This window comes from Giraffa tippelskirchi, chromosome 1 (genome assembly GCF_054371585.1).
Source record: "Giraffa tippelskirchi isolate mGirTip1 chromosome 1, T2T-mGirTip1v1.2.pri, whole genome shotgun sequence".
NCBI classification, from domain to species: Eukaryota; Metazoa; Chordata; class Mammalia; order Artiodactyla; family Giraffidae; genus Giraffa; species Giraffa tippelskirchi.
The window spans coordinates 129,052,403-129,076,615 of NC_137275.1; the positions used below are offsets into that span (position 1 = coordinate 129,052,403).

The 24,213-nt window shown below is 40.4% G+C and overlaps 1 protein-coding gene and 1 long non-coding RNA gene across 2 annotated transcripts in view; one reads left to right on the forward strand and one right to left on the reverse strand.

Moving 5' to 3' along the window:
- The window catches only part of XKR6 (XK related 6), a 260,689-nt gene extending 237,620 nt beyond the window's left edge, over positions 1-23,069 (reverse strand). Inside the window, exon 1 of the mRNA XM_081495669.1 lies at positions 21,856-23,069. Within this exon, the coding sequence (XP_081351795.1) occupies positions 21,856-22,574 (719 nt within the window). The 5' untranslated portion in view covers positions 22,575-23,069. The remainder of the gene's footprint in view (positions 1-21,855) is intronic.
- On the forward strand, positions 12,437-14,216 carry LOC145508702 (uncharacterized). Its single transcript, XR_014055544.1, has 3 exons — positions 12,437-13,431; positions 13,785-13,929; positions 14,065-14,216. It is a non-coding gene; the product is annotated as an uncharacterized LOC145508702 (long non-coding RNA).
- Positions 23,070-24,213: the final 1,144 nt, after the last annotated feature.

Genomic DNA, 24,213 nt, shown 5'->3' on the forward strand with positions numbered 1-24,213 from the left:
CCAAAAGGTATGATTTTAAAATATAACGGCTTCCAGAGAACAGGGGTGTGTTTGCAAAAGATGGTATAACACTGTGGGAATGTGATTCTGGGGCCAGACTAGCGAAATTCAAGCCTGTCACTAAGACACCTGATGCTGGGCAACTCACTTCTCTGTGCTTTCATTTCCATGTCTGTAAAATGGGGACAACAGTACTAGTCTCACAAGATAGCTGCACGGACTCAGTAAGACATACATACAGTGCTTAATGCCTTGCCCCCAGGAGACGCTCAACGTGAGTGAGTCGTTGGGAGGGTGGTTATTCCAAATATGAGTAAGTTCCTGGATGATGACTCTTCCTGCCCATGTCCCTGCTGAGGCAGAATTTTCTTTTATTCAACCCACCTCCACCAGTCCCTGTGGCTCCTGTGGCCCCCACAGAACTAATATCTGACTGCTCTTATCAATAGCCATCAATGTGGTTATGACACAACCACAAATCAGTTCTCTATGAATTCCACTCAAATATCATTCTGATATTCAGTTAGCTGATGGGCATAGAAAAAAATACTGGGGGGAGGGATGAATGTGGCACCTTTCTGCTGTTAGTGATTTGGGATGAGGTCAGCTCTTTTTTCACATATATCAGTATTTTTGTCTGATTTGTTTACAATATATTTATTTGTGTAAAATCTACTAAGTTTCAATAAATACTAGAAAAAATATCTGCTTTCAAATTAAAACTACTACTGACCAGGTGCAATTCAAAATATTTCTATAAATTCTATCCTACATATAGTTATTCTATACATATAGTTCTACATATAGAACTACATATAGTTCTTCCTAAGGATCTAAGAGAACAAAATAATTACAGCTGTCAATTATTTCCTCTTACTGAATGAAAAATGAAAAGGGGACCTGAAATTGCATTAGGAACACATGCAGAGACTCCAGACATTTCCTCTCTACAAGTAAGCCACTCCTCTCTCTACCAGATGGCAAGTGACACTCCAACAAAACCCACATATTTAAAACAAGTGTAGAAATGTTTATTGTACATTCCTTTCCAAAGCAGCTGCTCAAGAGAATGTACTTGTGCAGCAATAAGGAAATCAAAGTGTATGTCCAACTAATGAAATCTTTTACGAGCTGAGCACTGCACAGACTCCAACACTGGTAGCTGCCAGCTGCTGCCTAAATACTATTTTCCAACATCTTCTGAAGGCTAGTAGTTACTCAAATAGATTTTTAAAAGAAAATGAATGCAAAATATTGTAATTATTAGAAGATTATTATAATTAGACATTCTGTTCTTTCCTTTGATTCAAAGAACAAAGTGGCTGTGACTGTAGCAAAGAACGCACATGCCTTCCTTTGGTGGCTCATTAATCAAGTGAGAGGTTACACTGACTTCCATTGTAGAGACCCTAACTTGAGATTCCTCCAAGTCCAGCTCCCACCTGAAGTCCCCTGACAAGCCCTACAGCTCTCTTCAGTAACTCGTTCCTCAAGACACTGGGGAGCAAAAGGGAAATGACAACCAAAGGACCTTTTCTCCTTCTCAAATACCCCTAAGCCACATTCTGGATAGAATAGTTAACCAAAGTCCCAAAGTAATTTGGAATTATCAGGATTCCCCTTACTCCTATACAAAATGCAGGAGAGAAAAAAAGAAGATCTATAGCAAGATCTATTCCTCAGATCCCTATTGGAGTAAATACTGAAAAAAAAAATTAATTCTGATTATCTATTTGAAAATCATTATTTCAGTCTGAAAGCAATTTAAGATTTTTAAACCCTGTTCACTATGCTTCCCTCTCCTACCAGACCAATGACACCTCAGCATCATCACTATACCTCCCGCAGTCTGTCAACAGTATCAACAGGGCTACTCAGCATTTCTTGCGATCTTTTCTTGACTGTACAACGAGCGTGATCCAAGTACAAAAATAACAGCTGTGCAAGTTTATCCTTAAAAAATCAGAAGAAGGGTGACGTGCATTTAAAGCTGGACAAAGTAATATTAATTTCTGACTTCCAAAAGAGACTGCCTCGCAAACGATTCTGTGAGTATAAAATAAATGACTTTGTAAAACTCATTTTACAAGTTCCCAACTTGAGTGTCAAGTGTTTCCAAATTGATATTATCATCACTGTCCTACACAATTAGCATCTTTAAAGCACTTTTACAAGTTATCCGTCTTCAAAAAACTGAATAATCTCACAACTGAAGTAAACCTGAGAAATGATCTAGTCCAATTGACCAACATATGCCTATATCCTGTTGTGATGCTTAGAATCATATAAGATTGGTATACAGGTACTATCATTTCCAATTTACAGAACCAGAAAATGAAAGTTGGCTGAGTAAATGGCCTATTGTAAAAGATTAGCAAGGTTTGACTACATTTACTATGTCAAGAATAAATTCCCCCCAAAGAAAACTTAAGCATATTATTGACACTTTAAAGGGCAAAAAACGGTTTCAAATATGCTGGTAAACTGGTGTTTTATTATAATGTCCCTTTATTTCTGAAACAAACGTATATACTTAAAAAAAATTATGTTGAGTTAAATTTCATATTAGACTGTCTTCCAAAGCATTAAGGTACCTCCCGCCACCCAAAATCCAAGGATATTGAAAAATCTGGGTGAGAAGGCAGATGAGGCGTACTTGAGGCACACAGAGTGTTGACACTCACAGCACTGTACCCACGGGGACCCAGACCCACAGCAATCAGTGCACCCCCACAAAGCCTCTAGGTCAGAGCGAGAGACCTCCTCTGGCAGTCTGCCTGGTCACTATTCTTAGTTCCACACTGGGCAAAGTCTGGCACCACTGGCAGCAAGATGTTACTGCTGGCAGCACAGAGGACTCCAGCTGCTCCACTGACAGCCACTTTCAGTGTGGCCAAGACTACGAGAAGATGGAGAGGGCAACTCCCACAGAGCAAGCACGCCATGTGTGCCAGACGCTCTGCCAGTGTCGACTCATCCAAACCTTGAATAACCCTACCTGGGAGGCAGAGTTCTCACTCCACTTGGGGGCAAACCAAGGCTTTGAGAACTCGGCAATCTGTTCCAAAGCCCAAGCCTACACAACTACAAAATTTGAGGAAAATGCACTATCTGTAGAGTTACAGTGATGGGTAAGGGAGCCCCACCGTATTTCCATTTGTTACAGTATGAAGTTAGGTGGTGATGGTTGCTCAGTTGCTCAGTCGTGTCTGACTCTTCACGACCCCATGGACTGCAGCACACCAGGATTCCCTGTCCTTCACCATCTCCCGGAGCTTGCTCAAACTCATGTCCATTGAGTCAGTGATGCCATCCAATCATCTCGCCCTCTGTCATTCCCTTCTCCTCCTGCCTTCAATCTTTCCCATCATTAGGGTCTTTTTCTAATGAGTCAGCTCTTCACATCAGGTAGCCAAAGTATTTGAGCTTCAGCTTCAACATCAGTCCTTTCAACGAATATTCAGGGTTGATTTCCTTTAGGATTGACTCCTTGGATCTCCTTGCAGTCCAAGGGACTCTCAAGAGTCTTCTCCAACACCACAGTTCAAAAGCATCAATTCTTCAGTGCTGAGCCTTCTTTATGGTCCAACTCTCACATCCATACATGACTACTGGGAAAACCACAGTTTTGACTCTAGGAAGTTAGGTGGAACAGGTTGTATGACATCATATAGCCCAGCTCAAAGAGCCTTGCTTATCCTACAGTGAAGCTCTAGTTTTACCTCTTTCATAACCATCATTATAGTCTGTTTTCATAACCACATAATTTTCTTGTTTTAAAGGTTACTACTATATCCAAACTGCCTTCATTTTTAGTCAGACTGACATTGGGTCAACCACTTAAGAGAATTTCCAAATCTGCCATGCTAAAGAAAAAATCATGGATGTTATGGGTTGCACTGTCTCTCAAAAAGACATGTGAAGTCCTAACCCCCAGGATATCAGATTGAGATCTTATTTAGAAACAGGGTAAGTTGTAGAGGTAATAAATGAAGATGGAGTCATACTAGAGTAGGCTGGGCCTTAGTCCAAGACTGGTGTCCTTACAAGAAAAGAAAAATTTGGACACAGACAGAGAGAGAAGGATTTCATACGACATCAGAGGCAGATAATGAAGCTTTGCAGCTGCAAGCCAAGGAATGCCACAGACTGACGGCCATCACCAAAAGCTAGGAGGAGGCAAGGAAGGATTCTACCCAGGGACTCAGAGAGAACATGGCCCCTCTGGCACCCTGGTTTTAGACTCCCAGTGTTCAGAAATGTGAGAATAAATCTCCGTAGCTGTAAGCCATCTCGTTCACGATATTCCGTCACAAGAGCCTTAGGAGGAAGCTAATACAGTGGGCTAATGTGCACTGCAAGACCACTCTGACATACAAGCCTGAAGTCCGAGGTCCTTCTTAACTGTAAGCAACACAGCACTGATCCCATTATGCCTGGTCTTATAACAGAGGCAAGAGATGACTACAGAGAGCCCGGCACCACAGGGTCCAGGTGGGAGCCAGGTCTTCCAACCAACAGGCAGCAGCAGCAGGAAACTATCCTATGGAGAGAGGGGTTATCCTAAAGAACACCATCACAGGCAAAAATCACCAAAAACAGACCACAGGTACATATTCCAGTCACATCCAGTAACCTCACATGCTCAACAATGAATTAGACTTCTCTAATCTTTCGAAAGTTTGACAGTTCTGGGGTCAACCTGCAGCAACCTCAGGAATTAATATTAATATTATGAAACTCTGAAAATTACAAATGGGCCCCCCAAATCACTGTATTAAAGTCTTATACGGCTTCAGGTGGTCATCAGGCAGTTCTGAAAGAGTACAATTTGAATTCCAATCAAAAAGGAACCTTCTTATACATACACATTAAAGCTGACAAAAACAGGATATAAAATATCCCAACCATGGAGAAATCACTTTGAAAAATACCAAGTTTTTAAGAATAAACACCTGATAGCTTAAAAAAAAAAAAAAAGAAATGGGCAAGGAGCTTAGCTCAAACCAAAAGCTTCCCGTTTTACTGTAATTTTGGCTGTAAATAGAACTAAGACAAACACTTAACGATATCTGATAAAGAACCAAGTAAACTCTTCCTCTGCTCTTTTATACAAGCATTTAACAATATGTAAATAAACTACAAAGTTACTATAGTTTTCTTCTTGGTTTCACTTGCAATGAGAACAAACATTTAATAGACACATATTTCTAACTGCTTTAACAAGATCACATCCTTAGTTGAAGAAATTACTTTGAACATCTAAGCAAGGCATATTTCTACATGTAGAAAGAGGATTTGATAACAGTCAAATAAAGGAAGAAAATTTGGTCTGGTTAAGAACCATATCAATGCCAGGTACAATTTTCAGGTAGAAAAAGCTGTTAATACCTAACATTTGGTAAGTGTATCAAAGCATTATTCTCAGACTTTACATGTATTAACTCCTCATTCTCAAAACAACCCTGCAAGGTAGTAATATCCTCCTCCACAAAGCTGTTCCAGATCTTTCTACCCCAAATAAGCACTATTTTACCTATGAGGAAACCTTAGGGCAGGCTTGAGACTAAGCACTCAGGCTCCAGAAGACATGCTCTGAGGGCCTTGGCTCCCTTGGCCCTCCTTACAAGCAGTGTCTCATCACCACAGGCCAGGCTGTAGGAGAGAGAACTTGGATGTCAGATACCACCCATCCTTTATTGGAGTCATCTCAGATTTAACAACACTTGGTTGTCTTTTTCAAAGCCAAGACCCCGGGTATCACTGTGGTGACCAACACTAGGACTTTTTAACCTAACAGCGGTAGAAGCAGACGAGGCCAATTTCAAAACAGTATTTTTTAGGTAACACAATTGAGGCCGGTTCCCAGCTGGACACTGTGACTAGAACACTGGTAAGAGGTATGCCCTGATCCCCATGGATTGGCTGCAGGGAAATAATTAGTATTGCTTTTGCTTTTTAAACTGACAACAGTACTGGGCAAGGAAGAGAAAATGATATTGTTTGTTCATTGGTTTTCTGTGTTTAAGTTGTGAGCAGGACTATGAAGAAATAAAACTAGCTGAAGGGCTTGTCTGTTGATTTTTTCAAATTTTCATAAAATACACGTGACATAAAATTTACTATCTTAACCATTTTTCAGTGTACAGTTATTTCAGAGGCATTAAGCACATCTACACTGTTGTGCAACCATCACCAGTATCCATCCACAGAACTCTTTTCATCTTCCTGAACTGAAACTACATCACTTGCCATTCCCCACCCCCAGCCCCTGGCAACCACCATTCTTCTGTTTCTCTATGAGGCTGGCTACTCTAGTTAACTCCTAAAAGTAGAATTATACAGTATCTGTGTTTTTTTTTTACTGGCTTATGTCACTCAGCATCAAGGTTCATCCAATGCTGTATCATGTGTCAGAATAGCCATCCTTTTTAAGGCTGAGTAATATTCCATTATACATATATGTTACATTTTGTTTATCCATCTATCTATGGACAGTGAGGTTGCTTCCATCTTTTGGCTATTATGAATAATGCTGTTATGAACATGTGGTACCAACATCTCTTCACATTCCCATTTTCAGTTCTTCAGGGTATACACCCAAGAGTCAAATTGCTGGATCATATATATATTTTTTGAAAAATCACCATTCTTCTTTCACAATGTCTACATAATTTGACATTACAAGCAACAGTGCACAAAGGTCCCAATTTCTCTACAACTTCACCAATACTTGTTATACTGGTTTTCTGACAGGAGTCATCTTTTTCTTTAAATTCTAGTATAGATGATTTACACAATCATGCTAGTTTCAAATGTAGTTAGGAGTCTTCTAATGAGTATGAAGTATTATTTACTGAATTTTTAAAAACATTATTATTTAAAGCTGTATCTACATCAACCAAGAGTGATTAATCATGTGAAATTTAGTGATTCATTTTTTTCTTTGGTCTGGAGAAGAAGTCCTACGATCTGTGTTGATTAATATTGCTACAGTGTCATGAAGAAGATTTCGGAGAGTGCACCCATATGGGCTTATGAACTGAAAACTGAAAAGGCTTGTGAATAAGGTTGTAAACACAGTGTACAGCATTTCAACATCTGCAGCAGTATTAAGTTCTGGAATCCCTGGATGTAACAGTATTTGCTTTGATCAAGCTCAGACAGGGTCGCCCAGAGGCTTCTTACAACACTAGGGAGTCAGGTCTGCTTGCAGACTGGGCAGTGTCCTCTGGCTACAACTGATGCAACACTGGGAATGAAAGACTAAGCCAGCGCCAGATAATATAAGTAAATACATTAAAAATATTAAAAGTTATATTAATAAGATCAACTAGACAAAGAATTTTATCTCAAGTAGTGTGTATTTGACCTGTAACACCATACAGCTCCTATTAAAGATTTCAGTGTCTGGATTTTACTCTAATTATAATTTGCAGTTCTCTCTCTCAAGCACAATAGAGTGAGAAGATATTAATTATGTATTACCTATACAGGTCACAGATTTTGGCTTTGTAAGAAAAAAAAAAGATCCTCATCTAGACCCTGGTACAGTCTCAACTGGTGGTGATATTATGTAGAGAAACTTTAATTATTAAATAACCTCTAAATAAATGCATGTATTTATTATTTTAATGCTTTAGTAACCTAATTTTTAAAAGCCAATTAAGAATATCAGAAAATGTAACCTAAGTCATATTTGAAATTAACAAACAAGTATCTTAAAACAAGTTGACTATTAAATCTTCATTACTAAACTAACAGGCCTCTATCTTTTAAATATTTTCTGAATTCCAGAAAGATTTATAAAACATATCAACATGTTTTAATGAAAATTTTCAGTTTCATTTTTACATTAAATCATACTTAGATGCTTTAACATCTTTATAAGCAATTTTTAGATTATTTTATTTTATTTATTTATTTTTTATAAATTTATTTATTTTAGTTGGGGGCTAATTACTTTACAATATTGTAATAGTTTTTGCCATACATTGACATGAATCAGCCATGGGTTTACATGTGTTCCCCTTCCTGGACCCCCCACCCACCTCCCTCCCCATCCCATCCCTCTGGGTCATCCCATTGCCCCGGCCCTGAGCCCTTGTCTCATGCATCGAACATGGAATGGTGTTCTGTTTCACATATGATAATATACATGTTTCAATGCTATTCTCCCAGAACGTCCCACCCTCACCTTCTCCCTCAGAGTCCATAAAATTGTTCTATGCATCTGTGTCTCTTATTCTGTCTCGCATATAGGGTTATCATTACCATCTTTCAAACTCCATATATATGCATTAGTATACTGTATTGTTGTTTTTCTTTCTGGCTTACTTCACTCTGTATAATGGGCTCCAGTTTCATCCATCTCAGTAGAACCGATTCAAATGTATTTTTTTTAATGGCTGAGTAATATTCCATTGTGTATATGTACTAAAATTTTTAGATAATTTTAATCCATTCCCAGTGGTTGGAAACACAAAACAAATAAACACACAAAACACAAAACAAATAAAATCCAATTAGTTTTAGTAATATAAAGTTTTAGGGTAAATGTCTTAGTTATGAATTTTGCACACATATTTAGGTTATATATTTGGTGGCCTGTACACTAACAGATAAAAATAAGGAGTGACTTTTGAGAGCAGTTATTTGGAGAATAGCAGTCAACGAGTTCCCTAAGTATGGGACATGGTTTTGTTAAAGTTACAACTTATCAAGATTCCAAAGTGTCCTAAACACAGATGAACTATTTCTTTTAAGACCTGAAACACTGACAAGGCACAGGTATAGAGTACTTTATTTTTAAGTACTTTTTATTTAGTCTATGAAGATCACTTTAATCTCAATGAAGTTTCTTCTAAAGAAAAATTATTCAAAACTCTAGCTGTATATTTTAGTTTGGTGTATTTAGCATAGATCACACAAAATTATTAAACACGGCTGCTACCTTTAAAATCTAATTTAAATTGCTACTTATCTTACCTGACCAGTTAAAATAGAGTTGATATATTTTTTATGACCCTCAGACTAAGAATGGTTTTAACATTTTTAAGAGTAAAATAAGGCACCTGACATGGCTAGCAAATCCTAAAGTATTAAATTAAAATATAAATCAAAGTTTTAAAAATAACTGTCTCTTTTATACTCCAAGCAATAGCAATTTACATTACATACATACACACAACCTCCTTTAATCTAATTTGTAGGGTACCTGATCTAGGTACAGGATTTTTTTCTTTCTCAGTCTCTGGTCACCAAAACCACAAGCTCCCTCTTCTGTTGCACAAAGCTGTTCCCCAGCAGGACCACATTCCAAGGCTTTCTTTTATGTGGGCATGGTCACACGGCTGTTCTCCCTATGGGATGTTATTAGCATCAGTGATGTGAGTCGCTTCAAGTCAGGGCACTTAAGAAACAGTTATGCTTTCTCCATATTCTCTTTCTCTGGCTGAATGATGAGGGAGTAGAGTCCCTAAAGAAAGCCAAAGCCACGGTCAGCCAGGACTGCCCACTGCAGGCAATGCATTTCTCATGTTGAGCCATGGAGATGTTTATTATATTACAGTTACTTAAGAAAAACAATGCAATATCAACATACACATCGTATGTTTGCTGCCTTTCACATTTAACTACTACTTAATGCGGAAGTTCTCCCAATCCTAAAACAAAACAAAACAACTCTATGAAAACAGACTGGTTATATTGCTGAAAGCCGTCGGTTTGTTCTACCCATCAGTCTTTATCTTGACAACTGGCTACTGTTGCTCTTTTTCCCCATTTACTCTATGCTCAGATAACTTTTAATTTAAAACCTCACTATAACTACATTTCAAATGAGTCGAAACTTAAAGCCATTCCTACTTCATATATGTAGCTCAAGTGCTAATATAGCACTGAGACATGAGCTCATTCCATTCAATGACTATGTTACAGAGCAGAAATGTGTAAGTCGATTGAAATAGCCCCTCTTCACTTCTTTTGTTGTATAAAAAGGCCAACAAAACAGAGGAATAATAAATTTCACTTAACTTTGACACACTATAGGATCTCCAAAACTGCAACTTTCCAAAACAACAGAACCTGGACAACTCCAAACTCTGCATCTTGACACTATCACAGATTCAAACATGTCAGTTATGCCACAACACATGCTTTTGTAACATGGAGTCTTTCACACATGACTGGCAAAATGGGAACAACAGTGTAATAGGGAAACAGTGCTGGTTTCTAAGTGATCCTTCCCAGCATGCTCATGTTTCAAAGCTATCAAGGACAAGATTTTTCACAAATAATAAAGACTCGGCCCGGGGAGGGGGGAGGGGGACCGGTGAGATTCTTACCAAAGCACCTTCCTTTAGTACAAGCGGTGGTGGCTGATTTAGCATCTTCCATATCTATTGCACTTTGCACTACCTGGTGATGCTGTGGGCACACATGAAGGCTAAACCCTGGACCAGAGCTTTAATTTTGGTGAAAACTGGCCTCCAATAGAAGCTAATACCTACAAGAATCTACAGCTCAAAGGAAAAACATGTCCCAGGATAAAACAAGGTCTTGAACCATCTGGATATGAAACTGAGCACAAATGTCCCCAGTGCTACAATGCTAATATTTTTATTTGGGTTGTCATTGTTTTTGTTAGTGCTGTGGTTATAAAGTCACATGGTTTTAAGCAGTCTAGCCTTAATTCTATTTTCCCCACAGTCCTGTAAGCTTTATTGATTGATTTGACAGAATGAGAGGGTTTTCAGGAATATCACATTACGGTAGATACAATTGTACCATGAATTGAGACAGTAAACTGCAAATGCCAAATAGGCAAAATGACACATTCCAACCTTACAGGGCCCCATTAAAAATCTTGTAAAATGTCTGACAAATACCATCTTATTTAATCCCAGACCACTATATCTTGAAAACTACCTCAAAATTATGTGGTCCCTATTAAATAATGGAAATAACAAATATGACCCCCAAATGGCACAAAGATGTTCCAATTCTCTATTTTTCCAAATTTATATTATAGTTACTTTTAACTTCAGCTGCATTTTGACATTTGCGAATAGAGTAGTAAGTCCTTAATGTAGCTTCTCTTTTCTTCCAACCCCAAAACATGCCATTACCCACTAGGTTTAAGCAAAACCACTTGAGACTGCTTTAATTTTGAATATATAACTCCCTTACTGGAAGGCATAACCTCTTCCTTCAGAGTCAGCTTTGATGAAAACTGCCTTACAGAAGGCAAAATGACAGTATCCTAAACATATAAGGCTATGTATAACTACTAACCATTTAGTTCACTACTCAAGAGCTGCATTCCTTAAAACCAAGCAAAATGACAGATTTGGAGTTCTCATTTTTATCCAGAATCACAGAAAATACAACCAGTGTACGGTGTGCTTGCCCATACATCCTGTGTCCCTCTCTGCCAGCTATTGATCCTCTTAGGGTTTCTGATCCTGAGTTTCCCAGTTACAAGGAGCTTGGGTTTTCTCACCACTACCACAGTACCTTTTGAGATGGAGCTCAAGGGATGTTATTTTGGTGTGTATAGATTTTAGGGGACCCTGTTGATCCCTGTACTATATCTTACCAGCAGAGAATAGCCCAGTTAAAGACTGTACAATCCCTTCCTGACCCCTCCTTGAGCCATTTCTGCCTGTGACTCCATCAAGGCAAACGTTAGGTTATTTTTCTTCTCTGCTTCCTTCATTCCTGTCTCTAATGACACCTATTTAACACCTATTTAGGATACTTCTCCCCTTTCATTCACCAGTTTCTTTTTAGGAAGCCTACCCTTGGCACCAATTTCAACAAATATAACATTTCTGAAAATCTGAGACATGAAATTCACTCTGGATTGAATATCAATTTTCCCGACATAATAAAATGCCTCTAACCTGGCACTTCTGGAGCACCAACAGTGCTAGCATCATTCGTGCTAATAATGACCTTGAAGTACTTCAAACTTCCAAAGAAGCTTCTGAATCAAAAGAATATTCAATTATATGCTGTACAGTTCTAATGTGAAATGCTTTGACAGTATTGTCAATCTTAAGTATAACTGGTATGCCATAGCATATGGGAAATATACCCACTGGATTAATATACATGTTCACCAATCATTCCAGCTAAGAGTAAGGTCTGACGAGAGATTGCTTAAATACTGGTGTTCCATTAAAATCATCATCAGAGCTTCCTTTATTCACTCCACCCCTCTATATATTTGATACACCTAGTGCTCAAGTTTACAAGAAAAAAAAATTTCCAAGTTACTCTAACGTAAACTCCTTCTCCTTGAGAACTACTGCTGTAAATATTGATAGAAATCAGCCTATGCAAAAGTGAAAGTGAAAGTCACTCAGTCGTGTCAGACTCTTTGTGACCTCATGGTCTATACAGTCCATGGAATTCTCCAAGCCAGAATACTGGAGTGAGTAGCCTTTCCCTTCTCCAGGGGATCTTCCCAACCCAGGGATCGAACCCAGGTCTCCCACACAGTAGGCAGATTCTTTACCAGCTGAGCACAAGGGAAGCCCAGAAATCAGCCTATAGATATGTGGTTTTCATCCCTGCACTGCTTGGGGAACATTCTGAAAACACAGGCTTTCTAAATACATAGATTCCATGGCCCATCCCAGACCTACTAGGACATAACCTCTTACGGCAGAACCCAAATAACTGACTCTCCAGGTGATCCTAACACAAAGTCAAGGTCTGAAAACAACTGCTTTATAACCTTCAGGAAAGAGCTACTATTCCTGGTGTTTACAACAGGCAGACAGAGAATCAACATATGGATATATCTTCTCAGGAGAGTTTAACACATTAGACTAGAAATCAGAGGTCTCCAAGAACCTCAGCATGTACATCCAGAGACCCCAGCAGTTCAAGAATGACATTCCTCCACTTTCAAGAAGCCAGAACAGCAAAGCCCCAAAGTAAAACAAAGTTTTTAGTGGAAAGAGTCTCCTGATCATTACAAGAAAAATAGATGTAGAAACTGCATATATTTTACCACCAGTGAGATCTGCTTCAAAACTTTCCTCCACCAGTTACCAGTGACTTATTAGATTACTCAATCTCTCTAAACCCATTTCTTCACCTGTAAAATGGGCACAAAAACCTTAACAGAAAGTTAAATGAGATAATATTTGTAAAAACAATAGTCATACACTCTAACCTATTATATATACTTCCATTAGCCCTTACCTCGGGTTACTGCTATTACAGACAAGAGGACACATGAGACAGATTTTAATTTTGTTCCTCCAAAACTAACATGAAGTGTAAACTCTGTCTACTGACAACCGGTTGAAAACCCACCAGTGCCTAGATTCACAGTAACTTCAGGATGGAACTGTTTTCTTCCTTATGTCTCAGGTTCTGATTCCAGTACAACAACAGCTCTCCAACTTTAGAGAGGTAAGGACTGGGGAGCTTGTTTAAAATACAAACCCCCACCTCCCACCAGCAAAGTCAAAATTGATTCGGGCAAGGACAGCAAAAATACACATTCCCAGACTTCCCCGGAGGTCCAGTGGTTAAGACTCCACAAAATCCCAATGGGGAGGGGAAGGGGTTAACGAGTTTGGTCTCTGGTCAGGGACTAGGATCCCACAGGCATCACAATGCAGTCCCCTCAACCCGAAAAAAATTACACATTCCCTGGTCCAACTCCCTAAGGTTCTGATTCTTTAAGCCCATAGTAGACCCACAAATCTGCATTCTAACAAGTCCCAGGCCTATCCTAACACAAGCGGTTCTCTGACCACCAGAGCCAAACACAGCCAAGGAGAGAAAGCAGAGCATGCGTACCATCTGGAAGGGTTTGGGTGCCTAATTCCCGGCCAGCTCTGTTTTCTCACTGGGCTTTCCAAGCCGTGGATTTGGTATCTGCCTCACTTTTGCCATCTTCGTCAGGTGAGCAGTATGTTTAAGACAGGATGAAATGGGGGCATAAGGGGAAAGAGAAACTTTTTATTTCATGTATCTACGATTCTTTGGGAGCATCTAGCCAGAGCAAACAGTAACTATCAACTCTTTCTCCCTTCCAAGGGTGCTATGAAGAAAACTGATGCGTTTACTTTTCTGTGAACTGAATATTCAAATCTCTTCCTGGAAATGAGTTGATGAACATACAATCCACACTCTGTAAATTCATAACCAAGATAAAACAGAAATAGCTTCCTCACAACTAAAAAGAAAAACAATCAAAATAATATATTCAAAACAAAAGTTTCTTTAAAAACCACTTGTTTGATATTTCATGATGAAAGCAATATACATAAAGGACATTTTTTGTTAGCAATATGAAAAATTTTACCTTTACGATACTGTCATTTTGCTTTAAAGTATGTTAAAATAATGCAATATACCAAGATCAATAGATTTACCCACACTGCTGCTGCTGCTGCTGCTAAGTCACTTCAGTCGTGTCCGACTCTGTGCGACCCCATAGACGGCAGCCCACCAGGCTCCCCCGTCCCTGGGATTCTCCAGGCAAGAACACTGGAGTGGGTTGCCATTTCCTTCTCCAATGCATGAAAGTGAAAAGTGAAAGTGAAGTCGCTCAGTTGTGTCTGACTCTTCGCGATCCCATGGACTGCAGCCCACCAGGCTCCCCTGTCCATGGGATTTTCCAGACAAGAGTACTATATACCTTAATCTAATAAAATACAAAACACAAAAAGATTCACTTAGAATCATTTCCAAAAATTGCTTACAACTAACAAGCCAAAAAAAAAAAAACCAAAACAAAACCACTAACTTTTCAAAGTTACATATCAAACGATAAATTGCAGTAGGTGACTTTAAGGTTCTTCCCAATTAGAAATTAATCTTGGTAATCAATTCAGAAAAACCTCAAAAATGTATGTTAGACATATGCATAACTTTAGCTAAACCTAACAGTAAAATATGTTAAACAGAAGATTATAAAAGGACACTTTAATTTTAGCTGAAATTGCAAATTCCACAAAAGTTGCTAATAAACCAGGAAAACAAGTATCTGCTATAAATCTTAACCTTAGCTAGCAATATATTAGTATTTATAATGCTTCCATAGGTGGCAATGTGATTACAAGTAATAAAAAATTTTAAATTAAGTCAAAATAAATGATACTTCTTCAAAGTAGTTCCTGGGAAATCCACACTTTAAAATATTTTAATTCTTCAAACTAGGGTCTGAAATTTCTTGTTTAAAACTTCAGAATGCTAATACCTATAGCATAATAGACTCTAAAATGGAGGGACCTGAAGAATCAATGAATTTAATTCTTTATTTGATAAACATGAGGAAACTGAGTACAGAGTTTTTTTGGTAACTTGCAGAATGATAAACCTGATTCCTTAACTCCAATGTTCCCTTTATACTATTGCTGTGTCCTGTGGAATTGTTTTTTCCTTCTTCTTTTTTGAGTATCTCTAATAGGGATAAATAGTGGATTGCCTTTAGACAAAAATCAACAGTCAGTGAACTTTCTAAATGAGGCTACATTTTCATGATTTTTTTAAAAAATGAATGCTTTCAGAGCCAAATAAGAAATTCAGAATTTCTGAGTAGAAGAAACAAGGTAAAGAGAGTATCACAAGGAATAAACTAAAGTTTTAACCACAATCATGTTTGCAGAAAGCACACTGTAAATCAAACCAGCCCATGGCAAAAACAGCAACAACAGAAACATTTTCTTTCTTTTTGCATCCCACCTAATTTCTGCAATGGTTTCCCAGGTGGCTCAGTGGTAAAGAACCCACCTGCCAATGCAGGAGACACACAAGAGATGGGTTCAATCCCTAGGTCAGGAAGATCCCCTGGAGGAGGAACTGGCAAATCCACTCCAGTATTCTTGCCTGGAAAATCCCCGGGACAGAGAAGCCTGGCGGGCTACAGTGCATGGGGTCACAAACAGTCGGATATGACTGAGGGACTGAGCACGCAAACATAATCATTTCAGTACTCCAGAATCTATCCATTACATAACCCTAACTAACTGACATTATGGAAGCTTGCAAAATCAAAGCAAATGATGTTAAAAGGCAGAAATGAACTGCCCATGATTTATGACACGTGCCTACTAGGTTTCGGGCAATATGAATTTGGTGTTTTGTTTCTGGATCATTCTGAAAATACTATCCTTCCTTCATCACTGCTTACAATTTTACTAAAAGTGTGTCATTTTTTCATTGCCTTCCTTTGAAAATTCACCATAGATATCTAGTTTGTTCTGTTTCTGTTCACTCAAAATTAACTAATCTTCAGAGATTCTCTCCTCATACTCTCCTTTAGGTACATAGCTCTTTGTCCAAATATAACTCTTTTACTCTCACAACTAATCATGTATTTCTATGATTTTTCAAGTGGAGAGAGGAGGAAGGCAATAACAAAACGAGACTGTCTTTACTGAATCTGTCCCTTTTTTTCTTGATGGTATCAAAGCTTCTTGCCCATTGAAAGATTATAAATTATCCTACATTTTCTTTCAGTATTTTTATAATTTAATATTTCACATTTTTACTTTTAATTCTTTTAGAATTTTTGTTTATGTAGAGAGCAATTTTTCCCCCAACTGAGTAGTCAATTGACTCACTATCATTTGCTAAATAATCTTTTTCTCCCTTCACTGATTAGAAATGTCACTTTCACTATCTACTAAATTCCCACAAACTTGTCAATTTCTCTTTATTCTGCTTCAACACTTATTTGCTTTATTCCTCTGCCAGTGGCACATTGATCTAATTATTGACACTTTATAGTACATTCACTTTTTGACAGAGGAACATTTTTCTTTTTCAAGATTTTTTTTGACTATATACATGCATCATTTCCGCAGATCAATTTTTCTCGGGTTTCCCATAAAAAAAAAAAAACCCACTGAGTTTCTTTTGAACCAGAATTCCATTAAATATATACACAAAAATGGGGGAAAAGATTTTTACAATATTGAGATTCCCATCCAGTAATAAACAGATACTATACAAAGCCCCCCTACACACACACAGACATAGACACAAACTCACATATACAATCTTTTATGGTGACTCTGACTAGTATTTTGGCCCCATATGAATGATTTTCCTTATGTGTAAAATAATATTTCCATTCCTAAATCACAACATTTTAGAGCTGGAGGGACATTACAGACCACTTAGTCCAACACCTCTTGTAATCCCAGTCATATTTGCCTCAAGCCTACTTAGGAGAATCATTTCAAATTTAATTTCCCTTTAACATGCAACACAATCATAAAAGTGCTATTTGAATCACATTAAAAGGCAAAGAAGTGGGCCACAATACTAAAGAATGCTTTGAGTTTAGGAATCCTTTTAGAATGAGATCCATACTTAGGTTCAAAGAAGAAAACCCTGAGTACGGTAAGTGCATACACTTGAGACAATCCAAGTACTGTGTTTAGACACTCATGTTTCCAAGGTAAAGTTGTTTTGTTAGGGTATTGTCCAGAAACCAAGTTTCACAGTATCAAAGCATTCCATTCCCAATTGTTCCAACATATTAAGAACACAAATCCAACAACAATCTCCAAATGGAATAAGCCTGAAACCCAATTCTAAAAGTGCTTCTCAAGCCTGGCTGACCATCTGATTACCTGTGGAGCTTCTAAAAATAAGATTGCTTGGGTCTCACCTTGGGATTCTATCTCAGCAGGTCTAGCAATGTTCAGGTATTTTTTTTTTAATGTTGTAGTAGGTTCTATTCTCAGCCTGAATTAAGAGCCACTATTCTAAAATATTCAGCAAGAACAAACCTCCATAATTTTCCAAGTATGCCTACATTGAGGGGTAAGGGGGAGTGGATAATTTATAGAAGGATCTTCACCAACATTTGCTGCTGATTACAGAGAGCTATGTCCCTATGTTATATCACAGTCTTGAAGTGAAAAGAAAGCTAAAATAAAGCTTTAGATTGTTCACAGGTTGATGAACTCATTATGGTAGATGAATTATTTTTTCCTTTTTTTTGTCCCTTGAAGGCAACCCTTTCAGTTCAGTTCAGTTCAGTCGCTCAGTCATGTCCGACTCTTTGCGACCCCATGAACTGCAGCACGCCAGGCCTCTCTGTCCATCACCAACTCCCGGAGTCTACCCAAACCCATGTCCATTGAGTCAGTGATGTCATCCAACCATCTCATCCTCTGTCGTCCCCTTCTCCTCCTGCCCCTAATCCTACCCAGCATTAGGGTCTTTTCCAGTGAGTCAACTCTTTGCATGAGGTGCCCAAAGTATTGGAGTTTCAGCTTCAACATCAGTCCTTCCAATGAACACCCAAGATTGATCTCCTTTAGGATGGATTGATTGTATCTCCTTGCAGTCCAAGGGACTCTCAAGAGTCTTCTCCAACACCACAGTTCAAAAGCATCAATTCTGCGGCGCTCAGCTTTCTTCACCATCCAACTCTCACATCCATACATGACCACTGGAAAAACCATAGCCTTGACTAGACGGACACTCCACCTCATTTCCCAAGGTAAAGAACAGCTGATGTTCACTTTTAAAGTGGCAGAAAGAATTAACATTTTAAGAAAAATCTTTAAAACATACCCATAAAAATAAGTACATAAAAAGAAAAATTAATGATTAGGTTGCAACATTGTGACATACCATGACATTTCAGTCAAAGAAACTACGCTCCTTGACTGCAGTGAATGACCAGCACACCAAGCACTCTCTAAAAGTAGCACAAAAGCAAAGAAAGGCTGATACACTGAAGGAAAAAACTTACACACAAAAATGCAACATGCAAACCTGTTCCTAAGCTGTAACCTTCCAAGAAAATGATCTCACTTTCTAATAACAACACATTGTACTAAACTGTGAAGCCTGGTATAACTTCCGTTCCTGGTATGAGTGACTCACAGACCTGCTATCCCTGGGAAAAACACCTGAAAAATAGAGCACATAAAGCTAGACAGAAAGTTCCACGTTAAGTAATTAGTGACGGTAAAGCATGCATTAAACAGACTTTAATCACAAGGTTCATGAAACAAGTCATCCTACAGGTAACTAGCCTTCCACACTCCAACTTTGGCCCAACCAAAAACATTTTTTGACATTCTAGGGAGTCATCTGATGAAAGAGATGTCAAGTGTTTTCCATCTTGACAGGAAAGGCAACATGCATAGAAATTCACCACTTTACTGTCAAAAGAAACTAATTTTTCTTAAATAAGCACTGTGCTTTGGTCCAAGCAAGAGTCAAATAATTTTACATTTAAGAAAAAGCAAGTGAAGAGACAAGTTTCATGGTTTAATGCAATCCGTTTTGACAACCTCACCAACATCTTGTCTTGGGAATGTAGCTCAAATCAAATTCTTAGGTCTTAACCTTTAAGTCACATGACCACATGAAGTACATAAAATTTAAGTAGCAAATATGATTCAGAGAACAACTGTAAACCAAAAGATCTGCAGAAAAGCTAAGATGATGTATGCTTACAAACAATGACAAGCTTGCCAAGAGATTAAAACTAAAAAAGAATAAACACCTTTCTCCAAAGCTTTTACTTATGAATGATTTCTATGCAAGCCACGTGCCTAGCATGTATTAAAGAAAGACCCTGCTCCTGGAGTATTTCAAGCAAAACAAGTAAAAAAACTTAGAAAAATCCTTCCTCAGTGAGTATTTCAATTGAAGTATAGTATTAATACATTAGAATAAATAACTTAGCTGAATTAGCATGTCTTTTAATATCAACTTTATAAAACATTCAGACATATATTCTAATCTTGAAAAAAGAACAAAAAACTCAGACATAGTAAATCACAGATAACTTTCAAGAAAAAAAAAGTCCACAACCTGAACTTTTACTGTCAAATACAATTAAGGTTTAGGTAAATGGGCCAGGTTGGGGGGATTATTCTGCCTAAAAAATTTGTGAAACAGAACTCCAATTTTAGTATGTCCCAAAAGCTTACTACTAAGAAATACCTAGGATGGATTACATTAGAAACAATTTTCTCAGGAATCTGAACCTGACACCAAGGTTTTGATTGCCCACATCTCCATGTCTAAGACCTGGAGAGATAGGTAACTTAGGCTTATTCTATACAAGCCTACTTATTAATTACATGCTGTTAAATTTTACTACTATTTCAAAAACCTCTCCCCATACTTTTTGTCTCTCTTGCCTTCATTACTTTGCATGTCACCCACCTGCAATAAACCAAAAACAGTATCCCCATACCAAACATACTCTTCGATTCAGTATGGATTGGGATGTTTTCAGAGCTAGAATTCCAATTTAAAACATACTTCAAAATTTTCCTTGACCCCAAATTAGGCTCATAATAGCTAAAAGTTAATCACCTCTTTTTTTTTTCCCCTAATTTTCCCCCCTCTTCCTATAAACGTATCAGCAGGAAACAAATTATCTGTAGACAGGGCTGGGAAAAAAGGTTGCTTGTTCAACCTAGGAACACAAGACCAGGAAAACCACTCACAAGATCAGGAAAACTCCAATCCTGAATTTGCATGTAAATTCTGCAGGACAAAAGTCTCACATTGTCTTTCGTGATTCGACTTAATTCAATTCCATGCTTTCTGAAACGTTTGTATTTAAAATTCTGAATAGCGACCTAGACAATTCAAAAGACAACGAACTTTATTTCGGTTAACCTAGGTACATCTCAGTAAACTGAAAAAATGTGAGCACCTAAAATCTCCTCCTAGGCATAGGTGCCTGAGCAATCAAGGCAAAATGTCTTCTCACAGAAGCAATGTACCTGAAGAGCTTCCTGTAATTTCTCTTCAGGAAGGTTGTTTTCTCTTGCAAACACTCTCATCCACAACTCAGTGTTTCCAAAATACACTCAAACTGATTTAAGTTGGAGGACGCAGATTTACCAAGGTTTTTATAAGATCATTTCCTTAGTTTAGCCAGTTAACGCTGTCAAAAAAAAGGGGGGGGAGGGTGCGATCTGCAAGTGGTTTTTGAAGGATTTACCTGGCACACGGGAAATGTACAAGAGGGGAAAGGTCCTCAGAGCCAAGCTTGGGGCTTGTGTAAACATAAATCACCTGCGTACTGCCCTGGCTACCAAAAACAACACTCCACCAGAATGTGTATCCAGGTGGCTAAGTGATTTTCTGTGAGAATTAAAAACGCTTACACCCATCACATACTATACATTTTTACCTGTTACTAAGAAAAGGGCACGTCTAATTCGGCCCAAAAAAAACCCCCAAAAAAGTCATTTTTCCTTCAAGGAGAGCAGCAGTTTGTAGTCATTTGCAAGGGACAGGATTGCAGGAAAGGAGGAGGGGGCGTGGAATGGAGGGGGGCCAAAAGAAGAGCCAGCAGGGGGTTTGCACAGGGCCCCCACACAGGCCACTGCGGATAGAAGACGGGAAAAGAGGGGAGGATGTCTCACCGGGGGACAAAACCGAGTGCAAACTGGCTGGAAGAAGGAAGGTTCCCCCCTAGGAGGCGAGCTGGGGTGCAGATAAAAAGCGCTAGCGGCTGGTTACCTGGGGATACAGGGAAAAGGGACCCTGGGAATATGAGAAGTCTACGGAGATAACAGGGGAGAGAAAGGGTGAGGCAGGGTCTCCGCTAAGTGCGAACCAGGGACGGAGACAAACAGCCGGACTTGGGCCTCCCTGGGCCAAAAGGCGTGGCCAGGGATCCAGACTGAACCATGGTCTTCTTGAGACGCCAGGGGAAGTGCGTGGCAAACCCCTCCTTCAAGACCCCCGGGCCAAGGCCCGTCCGAGGAGCCCACCTGCGGGGCACCTCGGGGGCAGAGCGCACTCTGGAGGGCTCGGCCTCGCCCGCGGGGCCCTCTGCAGGGCTGGCTGGCCAGGCCCCCGCCCCCACCCCCGCAGTGCTCTTACCTCCACACCTGCCCCATCTGCAGCAGGTGGATGACCGACTGCCAGATCCACACGGAGAGGCGGCAGAGGCGCTGCGCCCCCGGCGTGGCCCCCGCGCGGTGGCCGTAGCCGGCCCCCATCATGGGGGGGCCCCGGCTGCTGAGCCCCTCCACGGCGCCCAGCCCGCCGCCCGTGTAGTCCTGCACGAACCAGCGGAAGCTCAGGCTCTGCACCAGCAGCGACGGCACCAGCACGAAGAAGAGGGTCAGCCCGAAGTAGCCGTAGTCCCCCTTGCGGTAGTAGTCGAGGGCCAGCCACAGGTCGGTGCCCACGTCCCCGAAGAAGACCAGTAGCGCCAGCACGATCCACAGGCAGTCGAGCCACGGCCGCTCCACCTGCGGCGGCTGCGGCCGCTCGGGCGTCGGGGGCTGGCGACCGGCGGCCGCGGGCGGCTGCAGCGGCTGGTCCCCCCCGTCGGCGGCGGCGCTGCGGCGCGGCTTCTTGCCCAGGAGGGAGCGCAGGCAAGCGGAGCGGCAGCCCCAGTAGCACGAGGAGGTGTTGCAGCAGTGGCAGATGTGCAGCGAGCTGCTCTCGCCGGGCTCGCTGCCGTCGCCGCCGCCGCCGCAGCCGCCTCCCCCGGGCTCCCCGTCCTCCTCGCCGCCGCTGCCCACCGCCTCGTCCAGGTTGTGCAGCTGGGCGAAGCCCACCCCCACGCCACCGCCATCGGATTTCGCCGCCATCTTGACTCTCTTCCCAGCTCCGGAGGTTGGGGGGGAGGGACGGGTGGGGGGGGTAAGAAGGCAGGGAACGGGGGGGGGGGGGAACGAATGGAGAGGAAGGGGGGCGGGGAGGAAGCGGGGGAGCAAACGAACGAGGGGGGAGTGGGCCAGGGAACCCCCTCCGCTTCCGGGTAGTTGGCGTCACTTCCGGGCGAGCCCCCCAATCGCACCGCGCCCGCAGCTCCCCAGCCCTACCCTCCCGGCCAAGATGGCCGCCCTCCTGTGCCTCAGCTGCTTGGCGGGGGACCGGGGGGTTCACCCCGCCAGGGCTCCCCTTCCCCTCTTCCGTTGACCCCGAAACCCATCAGGTTGACCCCTCGGCGTTTCTGAATCCCGCTGGGCCGAGTAAGGCGGTCCAAAGTGATCCCTGGAGGGGGCAGTGCCAGACGTTTTGGGGTCCCCTTCCTCAGCGTCGCAGCTCTCAGCTTTCCTCCTGGAGAAACGCCCCCTAACACCCTCCCGGCTGCGGGCGAAGGGGCGGGACCTCTGAGGGAAGGGGCGGAGCTAGTGCAAAGCAGGTGATTACGTGTCACTTCCGGGAGATAGGATGACCTCATTGTGTAGTTAGACAACCCACCCCCCATCAAAATGGCTGTGTCTCACCTCTTTGGCTGTTTTTTTCCCCCCTTTTTGATGTTTTTCTTTTAAATTTATCTCCTGTTCTTCTCTTATTTTGAGGGTCTTTAGAAATTGTATGTCAGTTTAGATTCCCACTCACAAGTTATTGATTCTCACTTCCATATAGACAACTCCCTCCTCTTTTACCTCTGTTGACCCCCTGACTTTCTTGTCTCTGATAACTTCCATCTTTTGCAATAAACTTTCCACCAATCCCTTAAGAAAAGTGCAGGCAAAATCCAGTTAAAAATCAGCTTAATTGCATCTTTAAAAGTAGAGCATAGAGACTGGATTGGCTTATTGTGACCTTGAGTGTATTTTCTTCACTATTAAAATGTGTTTCTACCACCTTTTTTTAAAAGTATGCATTTTTTTCAATTCTGTGACCTTAATTTGGAAAATTCAAAACTAGCCAGGGTTTAAGCTGTGTCAATTACTTGTTCAAGGTTTTGGATATGTGAAAATTGCCTCCTAGAATTTTTTGGGTGCTAAGCCTCTGTCAACAAATATGGCTTTAAATAAGTGAAAATATTATCAATGTGCTAAATCATTATAATAGGTGCAGGGTACACTATTTAATCTTAACAATTTACAAAAGTAAAGCAGCACAGAATGGATTTGAATTACAATGATCTTCTAGTGAAAGTATATTGGAAGCCAGATAGAGCAAGCTACATGGTCACAGTTGTTACTGGTCAAGTGAAAGGAACATTTTGGAGTTACAAGAAAAAAAAATTCTAACCATGAATTTTCTCCTTGACCTCTCTGGACTTTTGTGCTCATTTTCCTGATTCTATCTACATCTTCCTTCAGAAAAACCTAATGATGCCAATAGTTTTCTTTGGAATATAGAGGACAAACTAGGTAGCATTTGTATGGCATTGACGTTTTGTGGAAGAAAGATGCCTTTGAAATTTTCAGTACCTTTATTTTGAGATATAAATGTTTTAACACCAAAACTCCTACTTAAGTTTTGGAGGTG